This window comes from Apteryx rowi, unplaced genomic scaffold (genome assembly GCF_003343035.1).
Source record: "Apteryx rowi isolate R43461 unplaced genomic scaffold, aptRow1 scaffold_163, whole genome shotgun sequence".
Classification (NCBI taxonomy): domain Eukaryota; kingdom Metazoa; phylum Chordata; class Aves; order Apterygiformes; family Apterygidae; genus Apteryx; species Apteryx rowi.
The window spans coordinates 32,233-44,482 of record NW_020447897.1 but is presented as its reverse complement, the minus strand read 5'-3'; the positions used below and the strand labels follow the sequence as shown (position 1 = coordinate 44,482).

Below are 12,250 nucleotides of genomic sequence, written 5' to 3'. Positions count from 1 at the left end.
CTTGTGCTAATGCTGGATGTAAAATTCCTCCGACTGCTTGCATCTTCCAGAAACAGCCCCTCACCTTTCCTCTTCACAGGTGTGTGGGTTTAGGCAGCCACATGACTGAGAAACTCACTGAGTTTCAGGTTTCCCGTAGTGCAAGAAGACTGAGTGTGCAGAATTGGGCTCAGTAAAGTTCAGTCTGCCATTTTCTTTCTGGAATAACTTCTGCATGTAGTGTGTGTTAGCTTTATTGGTGCTGTTTTTTTTTTTTAATCTACACAGTTAAAATAACTGTCACTTGACAAAAGTACTGTGGGCTGTGTTCAAATCTGTTTATGCCATTGGTAACACAAATTTTTCTTTTTGCATCTTCCACCAAAATGTTGTTCTAGTTTTTTTTCATTGCTATTTATCCACCATTCTGCACTTAAAATGCTTTTTCAATGTTGGTGTATAAGTAAGGTATTTTTAAATATCTACGGCTATGCAGATATTAATGGTATCTTTTCAAGAAAATGTTAATTTATCTTGCTGTGTCATAGGAAGCTGCTTTGAGGGCATACTACATAAATGATGATCAGCAAGAGTATGAGCTCCAGACCTTTACCCAGCAGGCCCTATTATCTGATGATGTGATCAACAGGAATGATGCTTTGGAAGACAGCAACATGGGTTCAGTATTCCGAGAATCTGTTCCTGATGCGTGGATCATCAGAGCCAAACCGAAGGATGAAGAAGTGATCAGAATTTATCCTGCTTGGCTAAAGTGAGTGCTTTCCTGCCTTATCACAAAGTTGTACTTCTTACCTAAATTTGTCCTCAACAGTCTAGCTCGGAAAATGACTTCAGTCACTGAAGTCTCACAAATAAAACGGACTGCAATTCATTCCTCTGTATTTACAATTCTTCTGGTGTATTTTTCTGAATAGATAACAAATATTATTAATTTAATTGCTGTGCTATAGCCTGGAAACACCTGTGCTTATGGGCTTCTTTGCATGCATAGACCATATTGTGCCACTTGTGTGGTTCTATTACTTTATGTTTGTCCAGTAAGATGCCACTTTGCATTAGTTGCATCTGTGTACAAATGATTACATATTGCTGTCACTTGAAAGCTTCATGTTATTTGGAAGAAGTATTAAGTAGGAAGAATTTAGTACAACTTCTGATGTAAGAAGAGGAGGAAGAACTAAAGAAAAAAGATGTATTCTATTTACCACTGAGACAATATACATTTTAAGTGTATTTAAGCAGTGGAAAGAAGATTGACTGAAGATATGCTGATTTAATAAGAGCAGTGGGACAAAATATACATGTTTTGTTCTTCTTTCTCATGCAACTACAATGCCAAACTTCAGCCAAGATCTCCAGGTAATTCTGTGTGTAGGAAGAAACTCATTTGTAATGCTACAGTTTTAATGGCCAGTTCCTGGAGATGAGAATCTTCACCTGCCTGGTGTGGCTAACACTGAATCTGCCATAAGAGGTATTTCTTTTCTATTTAGGGTGGGAATGGCTTATATTTCTCTACGAGTAAATAAGGATAGCACTACGCAGACTGTGATCAAAGACGTGCTTCCATTGCTTGGAAGGCAGGTAAACAAAGTAAATCTCATAAGTATGTCTGTACATTACTTAAGTGACCCTGAACTGGAATGTGTATGTTTTTCTGGTTGGAAGAATTATTATTGGTTCATTTTCTCTCCTAACAGGTAGGCTGCTAAAAACTTTCTCTAATCTTGATTATAGACCTTCTTGCTCTGTACTGAACATTATCTTTAGTCTTTCTGGGTCAAGCAACCTTTCTTGTATAAAGACAATGATGCTTGGTCTGCACTACATTTTTTCTGGTTGTCTATATCTTGAAATTTTTAGGATATGCTTGTATGTAAATATACTGCTTATCTCATCTTGTATGAAACCTTTTGCAATTATTGTTATAACAGTCATGCTTGTTTTCTACTATTTCGGTCTGCATTTCCAGGTGTTCAGACCCAAGGCTGAATGGGATCTGCATGCTTTACCATCTGCATTCCTTCCAGCCTCCTTGGAAAAGAGATTGGATACATCTTGTAATCTCATAGACGTATATGTTTCCCTTGGAAGATAATCTATTTTCAGTCTGGCTGTCTGTGTTACAGTTGATGCCAAGATAGGACGATTTTCAGGGAAAAAGGCACTGGTAGTCTGAATCGGGCCCAAAATTGTGGAGGCATGAAACTAGTGTGTGTATTTCATGCAGCCACTTGAGCTTGTGTGCATACCAACAGGTCAGCACACATCATCTGCTCCAGGGAACAGCCATTCTCGCAGAGGGTGGCTGCTTTCTTTTGCTGTTATTTTCAGGGTTTTGGACATGCATGTGGCTACTACTTGAAGTAGGTGAGATACTGTAGATCTCTTAGTGTACTCAGATATGTAGCGCGTGGAGCTCAGTTTGCCCTGTAATATGTGACATGGTTACAATCCTTTTCCTCAAGTGCTGTAGACTTTTTAACAAAATTTGGAAAATCTTGTTCTTTTGAGGTGCTATAGGTATGGATTAACTCAAGGAAGCTATCAGTTAGGTCTTGTGACAGTGATCTGTCAATGACAAGGACTCAAGTAAGTTCTGGACATTTGTTTCACTTAAAACTTTTCCTRTTTTCTTTGAAAGTATTCATCAGTGTAGCACATCATAGGCTGTTAGGTAGCAGATCTGCTATACTCACTGCATAATAAAGGTATTCATGAAGAAACCTGTCAATGTATATTCATCATTGAAAGGTGGAATTCCATCTTAGGATATGCAGRGTCTTGAAAAAATTCATTGCTTCTCAGGCTGAGTTAGCTTGAAAATTTTCCCGGGTTATTTCTGTCAAAAAAGGCTTGTGATCATGGTTTGGGGTGAGCAGAGGCTGTCCAAGGCAGATTTTCCATTTGCTGTATGGCACAAGGTTTTGCTTTTGTCCTCATTCTAGGTTCCTCTCCAAGGTAGTGTGAAAAAAGCAACTGGAGGCCTGATGAACAGGATAGGCAGACACTCTGTATGAAAAAGGTCATCAGATCTCTGTTGCTGAGAAGCTAGTTTGTGGTTATGAGAGGCTTCATTCCTTGGTCCACTTGCAATATCTCTGATGTTGATATTTTTTAAAGGGTCTTCTCTTTTGCTGTATGAAGATGAGCAGATAGGAAATCTTTGTTTTAAGATACAAAATTTCCCTGTGCTGAAGATCTTCTCCAAATAACTCTCATCCATTTCAGGCCAAGCAAATGTAGATAATTAGAGCTTTTAACACCTCTGTTCATGACACGTAAAGCAAGATACTGTGTCCTCTGAGTCTCAAAGCCTTCCAGTAAAAGAGACTTCCTCAGTCTGAGTGTCCAGGATTGCAATAATGGTAGCAAGTGGTTGAAATCTTGGCTCTGCCAGCTTTTCTCATCTGACTGTGAGGGAACTGTGTGCTTTCTGCTGTCCTGACAGCTAACAGTACTGTTTGGAGAAGAAGCTGTGGCACACGTGCGTAAGATTTTTTTTCATCACCAGCAGTGATGGAAAATGTGAATTTTCCATATATATGTGATAATATGTGGAATTACGTGGATTGTGAGGCCAAGAATGGCCACCAGTAAGTCTGCTTTTGCCAGGCCTGTTCCTTAGCTGATCTTCTTGAAGAGCAGGTTCACTCCCTGCCCAGCACACTTTCCTCAGGAAGAATGTTGTGGCAATATCCTAACTGTGCTGCTTGTCACCGAAGGGGGTAGAGTTAACTGTGCTTTGTCGGAGCCCTGTCTCCATCATGCTGCGAGGATACCTGGATAGTTAAGAAGACAGGAGGCTGAAAGTGTAAAATAAAAGTTATTCCCTCCCTGGCATGGGTGATGTGCACTAGGGGATAAACACTGGGGTTGATTTTAAAATGTTTAATTTTCCATGTTTTGTGTGTGCAGTACATGATGTGACTGCTGATTTAATGTAAACATTTGGCAAAATTATATCCTGTTTAGAAAGTACAATTATGTGTCGCATCTTTTGGCAGACGGAGTCTATTCAGAGTTTCAAGTTAGTAGAAGTACTTATGGGCAGTAAGCAAGGTAAGTGAAGGAACATTTGCCAAATGCACATCTGTAACTGATCTGCTAGCGTTTATTTTAATTTTGACGCAGTCACATTTAATTTTTTACAATAAATTCCTTCATAAATAAAACTGCTTCTTGTTGAAACAGTGAGGTAGGTTCTTTTCAGTCTTGTATGTCCTGTGGGCATAAAATTCGCTTCTCTTTCTTCATCCTCACGTGAAGGTTTGTTAGTGGTTTCTGGAGTGTATTGACACTTTGGCAAAGAGACCTGTTTTGGGGAGCTGCCTTTGACTGACATCAGTTACTTAACTGGAGTTATTTAGTAAAGGTTATTTGTAAAGTCTGTTTGGCTCCTTTCCTCCTCCTGCTTTCCCCTGCCACTGCCCTCAAAAGAGCGAATTCAAGTCCTGAGACAGTCCAAGGGACGGGCTTCTCCTTCCCTTGGCAAGTCCGAGAGTATATGCATGCATTAGTAAAGTGCTGAAATCTGTAGTCCTAGCACTGCTCGAGAAGGTTGCAATACTGCGGGAACGGAGCTGGTATTCGCCAGGTTCGGACCTCTCTGTGCTTCGTCCCTGCACCGTAAGGCTGCAGGGAGAGAGAAGCAAAGCTGCTGAAGCAGCCGGATGGTGTCCTGGCCGCGCTCGAGTGACCATCCAAAGTCCAGATATTCGGCTGTAACTTTGCTTTCTCTATGAGCATTATCAGTAAGTTGTTTTATAAGGTTCTTGTCGCCTGGTGAATGTCCTACCTTGACTGGTTTCTGATCCTTTGTTTTAAAGCTCTGTTTTAGCCAAAAGCTGCTAAAAATGTTTTGATGTTTCATTGAAATGCAGCAGTTACTTAACACTTTATTTGTCAGGGTAACAGCCTAACTGTTTAATAGCAGACTAGTCGCCTGCTGTTAAACAGTTACAGCTTGCTACCCAAGTACTGCTGGTTTTTGTGACTGGCTTCAAGCTGTTCCTGCCCTATATATCTATCTATCTGTTAAAGAGTATGGTGTTTAAACACTGAACAAATTAACTGTCAGACTGTTCAAAGCACCTTTGCGGTTTTTCTGTTGAATAATGAGCAGTTCAGGTCTCCGTGCTCTTTATGTTAGATGTACACAAAGATGTGTACAAAGTGAATTTTCCATGAAATTTTGTAATTTTGTTGTTTAATTGAGCCTGATAATAACTCCTGCTGCTTTCAAATATAATTAATAGTCGTGTTATCTCTAGTTCAGCAGATGTTTAATTGTCTGATTAAGCCGGATAATAACTTTTACTGCTTTCAAACATGATTAATGTTTTTGCCCTCTCTAGTTCAGCGGATGGTGTTGGACAATCAGGAACTGATCCTTAATAGACTTAAGGACATACGAAAGGTAAGTCTGAAATATGATCCTTTCTTATAGCAAGTGGGGAATCCCCTTTTTATAGAAAAAAATAAATATTTAGTTACCTCCCAGTGGTTCATCTGTAGAGAAGCCAAGTGTTTGGACTGAAGTTTGTTTCTATTTTGTGGCTTTCTCTAGGCTTAGAGAACTTGATTTGAAGGATTCAGAACTATTTGGGATTTTGTGTCACAATATCACTGTGTTTTCACCACGTCATGTAATTTATTTTCTTTATTTTTGTAGACTTCAATACGTCAGATGAATCAAACAAGGTTTTACATTGTGGAAAACAGTAAATCCATTGTTCGAGTAAATTTGTTTGTTGGTGGCCTTCCCCCTCAGCTTTCTGCTGAAGAATACACTAATATTCTCAAGGATGAATTAGCTATCAAAAGTAAGTAAGCAGATACATGTTCAGAGCTGTTCATCTGTACAGAATAAAATGTAGTAGTGTGTTTCTCCCTTTTTCTGTTTTTTTTCTTAATGTTTTCAGACCTATTTTGAAAAATCAGTCTGCCTTCTACTACTTACAGTTTTTTTTTAATTTTAATATGTTGACAATTGCACGAGAGATATGACAGCTCGTTATTCAAGGGATAAAATTGTTATGTTCCTTGAGTTATATTTGACTGCAGCAGCCTGCCTAGTGTAGAAAAAGTCCCTTTTTAAAAGTGAAACATACATATCAGCACCTCTGTTCCCTTCATTTCCCACTGAATTTTTTGCATGAGCTGTTCCCCATATAGACTCTGTGCTCTGTCCCTCGTCACAGAGAAATATGATCTGTGGATGCATGCACTTACAGACAAACACTCAGTGAAAAGAAGAATTTATTTTCCTTTTTCAGAGAAGTGTAATTGATTTTTCACAATACTCTTTCAACTAATGCATTCCATAAACAGTATCAGGAAGGCATCATGTATTTTACTGCAGTAAAGTGAAGTATATTTTCCCAGTCTTTTATATAACTTCAAAAGGAACTGAAGTTCAAATGCCAGGAAGAATTCCTAGTCACCTTTTGTGAAAATCAGTTTAGCTTTTCTAACTTGCAAAGTAAACTCTGAAGAGGGAAAGTGTTAGCTGGAGGTTCTCCCTATGTTTGTATGACTTTTAGTATTTATTTATATTGTATTTTTATGTAACTTTAAAAAATATTTTAAATATTTACTCTAAATGTACCAAGGTTTTATGTGTTTATATTTTTACCCTTTGCAGCAAATGTAGTATCCCTGACTCATGTTTATCAAGCACAAGGTAGGCATTAAGATTTTAAGTATTGCAAACAATGTCTGTTTTCAAAACTCCCATTTAATACTAGAGGTTTTAAGCTCAGACTAGTAGTTGTCTTACTTCCTAAGCAAATAGTTGTTCAGATCAAATATATCACATTTTAGTGTATTTATGAAGAAAGTGGATTAATGTTACTGTATTAAAACAAGGTTGGCTTCATGCCTCATGTAGTAGAAAGGGGTAATGTTCCATGATAAAAGTGAGTTTGAAGTATCACTTCAATTGCATAGTATTAGCACCACTGAACTGTCAAAAATCCTTCAGATGCTCTCTCTTCGCTTTGGCTTCTAAAGTACTAAAATTTGATTGTGCTCTTGAACTTCCTGAGATTGTTTCAAGGTCACTGTTTCCTAGCTGCAGCATTAAGACTTTAATTGGCTACTTTGGGGTTCAGCGGTTGGGTGCCTGAAGAAARTTCTTACTCTCGCCTCTCCGTTTTTCCTCTGAACATGCAGGTGGTTTTTCTTTGAGCTATTGCTTTGCTTTTGCTGTATGCGTTTTATTTCACTAAAGGCAGAGAGGCCRTAAGGCTTCTGAGAGCTGGAGAAACAGCAGCTCTGTGCAGTTTTAGCGTAGGGGGCAGGCGTGGACCTGTATTTTCGGTAAACTTGAAAAGAAAAATGTGGGAATTTTTGTGTGTGTGTGCTTTTTCTGTCCATATCTGACAAGTTTCAAATGCTTTGGCGGGCTTAATTTCCAAATGAGTGGTAACTGAATCTTCTGTAACATTGCCTTGAAGATTGTAGTTGCACACTGAGACCTCATCATGGAGAGCTTTCACTGAAAAGCGTTAGAATTAGTGCTGTCTGTATAAACCCCTGCTGGTTTTGTGCTTTCTTTGTGTATTTACCATACACTCCGCATACATAAATACTGACTTTCCAGAATGAAAACCATAAAACTTTGAGATGCGTCCTTTGTCCTKCATATTTCTGAATGGAGACTAATTGTATTTATGATACTCTTCTCAAGTCACAGCTTTATTTAACCAAGTTTACATGTATGTGCTTTTTTATAGCCATTCTTGCTAATACATGTTTTTTATTGCTCTTTGAGTTTTTTTCACTTTCTGAGTATTTTTATGTTTCTGAGGCTTCCTGAGCAGTGTGGATCTTACCAACACACTGCAGAAGCTCTGCTTTTCTGATCCAGGAAACAACAGAAATAGTCAAAATTAATTCTTTCACTTTTGGTTGCCATAGCAGCCAAACTGTGTTGCCAGCTTACATCTCATATGCTGTCCATTATGCTCCTTGATTTTGTCCTGCCTGTTTTCCAAGTCTGTCTTCCTCACTGAGTATCTCATTTCAGACTAACTTCTCAGTATTTTATTTTCTTGTTTTTTTCCCCTTTGTCTGCCATTTTTTCCTGGCTTTCCAGTACAGGACCTAAGCCAACTTAAAGATCTAAAATTGATTCTCCGACCAAATCTTTGCTTGTAATAATTCCTACTTGAGATGCTGTCAGTGAATAGAACTCCTGGTTTTTTAATAATGAGATATAAAATGAAATGTGATACTTCTGTCGCTTGTACTTGTTGAAGGACAGCCTATTAGTTATGATAAAGCATGTGGAAATAGATGGTGTTTCTGAAGCCCAAAGGAAATCTTTAAATATGTATCAGTCTTGTGCTGCAATTCTTTTTGTCCTTGAACTGCTTTGCTTTAGCAAAAATCTAGGATTTGGGGGTATAAAGGAAGACTTAAAAAAAATCCTAATGCACTGATAACCTGCAATCACAAATGTTGCAGAAGATTTCTTGTAGCAGCTATTGCTGAATAATATCCTAAGTAAACTTTTGCTGTGATTTGATAAAGTTGGTTTTCTAAAAATAGAATATATAAAAAAACAGTTCTAACACCTTTTTACAGGTGCTGTTGTACTCGAAATTTCATGTTTTTCTGAAGCTGAGAGAATATATATGCTAGTTAAAGATACAACTGTCAATGACAAGCCTCTGAACAGTGTGGTGATTCCTGAAGTTATGGTAAGAGATGAGGTTAAATTTACAACTTGTGGTTAAAAAAAAAACAAACAAGAAACCCCTACCTTCAGACTTTTCCTGATGGAAATAAATAACAATACATGATATGCAAGGGAGMTGTACAATGGGTTTTTGTAAACGGTGTGGTGAAAAAGTACTGAGAGTTTGTACTTCCTGTGTCTGATATATTCTGTGGCTTAAAAGTCATTTGTCCTATTAGTACTGATCTGTGAAGAAGTGTGAGCCTAACTATAAAACTATAAAGGGGAGAAAACACAGCATGTGTGTTGAGCCCTTAAAAAGAGAATCCCTGACATCTGCCAAATACTGCCTTTGCCAAACTTCCAGAATGTTACAGCAACAGTAATAAAAAATTGACCTTTAAAGCCACTACATGGTGGGGCAGGAGGGTGAATTTTGTTTCTTGGTTTAAAAGGGTATAGAGACTGGCAGTGAAGAAGGAAAAAATACATTTTCCTTGGGGAGTACAGCGCTTCACAGTGGATCTCGATCACTTCTGAGTTCTGAAAGATTTGGGGGAGAACACTTCCCATGGTGACTTTACTGTAAAAAGTGAATCAGTCTTTTTACAGAGTGCTTACAGATCGTATGACGTGCTAACAGGGTAGTGAATTCTCTACCAGTCCAAAAAGATGAGCTCTCTTTCTGAAAGAAGGTTGCAGCTGAGGCAGAACTTTGACTTAATGCAAGAATCCTTTCATGAATTCAAGCTTCATTCTGATTTACTCCTTTTTGTGGTTACAAATCATCTTCTTGCAAATCACTTGGTTTGATAATAGGCTTCCTGTTATTAAAGCAGATTCGGGGTGAAAAGAGGGAAACRGTCCATTGAGCAGAGTGATTTTTAAAGAGAAGGATGTAGGTTCTGTCCAAAGGAGAACGTAGCCATAATCCATAATCACCTTCTGCTGAGCTAAGAGGTACTGTCTTTCCGGAGTTGCATTGCAGCAGCACTGCGGCGAATGGAGGGAGGATCTTAGTTTGACTTCTTTAGAACTTCACAGAAAGATGAATACTTGACAAAGTACACAGTTAATGGGAACTGTGAAACAGTTTTAGATAGGAGGGTCTGAAGTTCAGTAGCGGAAACGAGAACGATTGGTTGCACACTTATATGCCTCCTTTACCATTTAAAAATCCCCATGCTTGTTGAAGTTTCTTGAAGGCACAATTCTCTTTTTATATAAACAGATACTAATGAYGATGCTTATGTGAAACTGCCAAGATTAAAAACTACCCCCCTTCAAAAAAAAGTGAGAGCCTTGTCCTTGTGCATGCCTGAGCGTTATGTTTCGTGAGATCATTAGAAACCAATTTTCTCCCCCACAGCCTGCACCAAATAAGGTTCAAGGTTTTTATTTATCAGAAGTAGAACACGGTGTGAAGGTGGGACTGCTTTTGAATAGTTGGTTTCAGTGGTTGCTTAAGTCAATGCATTATGAGCCTAGATTTGGTGTACGGCATAAAGTTGAACACACTCCACTCKGTTGAGTAGGTGTGTCAGGGTTTCTGACACTATATATGTTTGGAGTGAACTTGTTGAGGCCAGGAAAATATGGATAATGCTATTTTTTTATCTGATGCAAGATATTTCTTGGAAACTCCATTTCATAGCCTGCTGGGGTGGGATTTCAAGTGTGTAGGAAGGGGGCAGGGGCTGTACCTATGCACATGCATTTTGTTTCTATTCCAGCGTGTATTGTGTATATTTGGCCATCTCACTGAAAAGAAACAAGGTTTAATGAAATAATATTTCATGTACTGTTCAAATGGGCTTAGGCCATCCAGCTTACACTGTTCACTCATTACCCAGAGTAAACTAACAAGCAATAATTGACCCTGCTTTGAGCAGGAGTTGGACTAGATGACTTCCTGACGTCCCTTCCAACCTGGATTATCCTATGATCCTGTTAGCCTTTGTTTATATTTTTATATATGTGATCATTTAAATATAGCAACAGGAAATACTTGTACAGGAACTCAGCACAATATTAAACTTATGCTGTGTTTGGCTTTCCTCTTGTGGGTGAAATGCGAAGAAAATGGAATGGAATACCAATATATGGTCTTGAAAGTAGAATGGATCATAAGACATAAAGGGAACAGTGTCTTAGTTCATGAATATTTTTCCAAATTGCAACCTAAATTATAAAATAAACTCTTAAAATTCCATGGAAGCATGGAAGTAAATTAGTGGGTAACATCTGCTCTGTCTTTTGCTAGTCCTTCATTTTTTCCAGTTTTAGATTCATTTGCTCTATTTTATATACCTCCTGAAGAGTAGGCCTAGTTCTAATCCAGCATAGTCATATCTGCCTGAAGTAATTCATCCTCTTCTTATCTTTATTGAAAAGTTTGAGCACGGAATCAATTTCCACTAAGTGCTTCTTGCAAAGTCATGCAATTAGTGTGAATGGGTGTGGTGTTATGTTACTCCTCTGCCATTTCATGATCTTGGGCATTTAAGGATTTTGTCAAATACACTTTCATTTCACAATATTTAAATGAGTGAAAATAGTCTGTTTTCATTAGAATGTGAACAAGTGCAGTCTTTTACAAGCTGCTGTACTAGCGTGTTTAAGGACCTTATTGTAATACTGAGGCACTTTGGTACCCGTTTGGTAGCATGTTAGGCTGGATGCATTGCAAAGCTGAGTCTTTGAATTGAAAGCTAATTTCACAGAATTACTAAACAAAAAAAAGCTTCAGATAGTTGTTCTAGCCTGATATCAGCTGCAAAGGGGACCATTTTTTTGGTGTTTCATCACTAGTTCCACTCATCAGTGGAATGTCCTCTGACATATTATATTTGGATTCCTTATGAGTAATGAAAAAGGACAGTTTCCCAAACAGTTAGAACTTTCCATTTCCAGTTCATTTCCACTAATTCTTCACACAAATGTGTCCAACTTAAAAGCTTGCCCATTTAATCACCCTCTTAACCAAAACACTGTGAGGGGTTACTTTCCACCRTTCTGCTGCTGCAACAATTTCCCCAAAAGTATAGAAACCTTTCCTTGAGCTCCTGCTGAGATTCCTGTTGTGCTGACGTACCTTGCTCATCGTTCTTTGTAAGAGGCAAGGACCATGCTGTCTGGCCAGGGAGGAGGAGTCTTGCTCTTGGGAAATGATGAGTACTTGTGCATGGGAGATGCTAGTGACAGCCTATTGCAAATGTCAAATTTACTTGGAGCGTAGAGATTTCTGCAGTTCGTGGAAACAGTTCAGCGTAGGAAGATGCACCGTAAATGTCTAGCTGGCAGGCCTGTGGCACAGGACATCTTGTTCTGTTTTGTTATTAGATGTGATTATACAGTATACTCAGCAGAAAGGGGATTAGCTTGAATAATACGTATTTTGCACGAGCCTGAAGCCACTTCATGCTAATCCTGACAAATTAAGCAATGTGCAGTGGCTGCCAGAGTGTGTAAATCACACGCCCTCCGTTAGCTGTCTCTGAGAAACAAGCAACAAATTCCTTCCTGAATATCAGCCAGCACAAAACCCCTCTGCAAACTTCACTT

At 38.5% G+C, this 12,250-nt stretch overlaps 1 protein-coding gene across 1 annotated transcript in view; it reads left to right on the top strand.

The window, feature by feature from the left end:
* Positions 1-12,250, top strand: part of DGKQ (diacylglycerol kinase theta) — a 78,024-nt gene that overhangs the window by 38,085 nt on the left and 27,689 nt on the right. Inside the window, exons 8-14 of the mRNA XM_026059993.1 lie at positions 528-751; positions 1,494-1,584; positions 4,008-4,062; positions 5,358-5,419; positions 5,675-5,825; positions 6,647-6,685; positions 8,593-8,708. Of these exons, the coding sequence (XP_025915778.1) occupies positions 528-751; positions 1,494-1,584; positions 4,008-4,062; positions 5,358-5,419; positions 5,675-5,825; positions 6,647-6,685; positions 8,593-8,708 (738 nt within the window). The remainder of the gene's footprint in view (positions 1-527; positions 752-1,493; positions 1,585-4,007; positions 4,063-5,357; positions 5,420-5,674; positions 5,826-6,646; positions 6,686-8,592; positions 8,709-12,250) is intronic.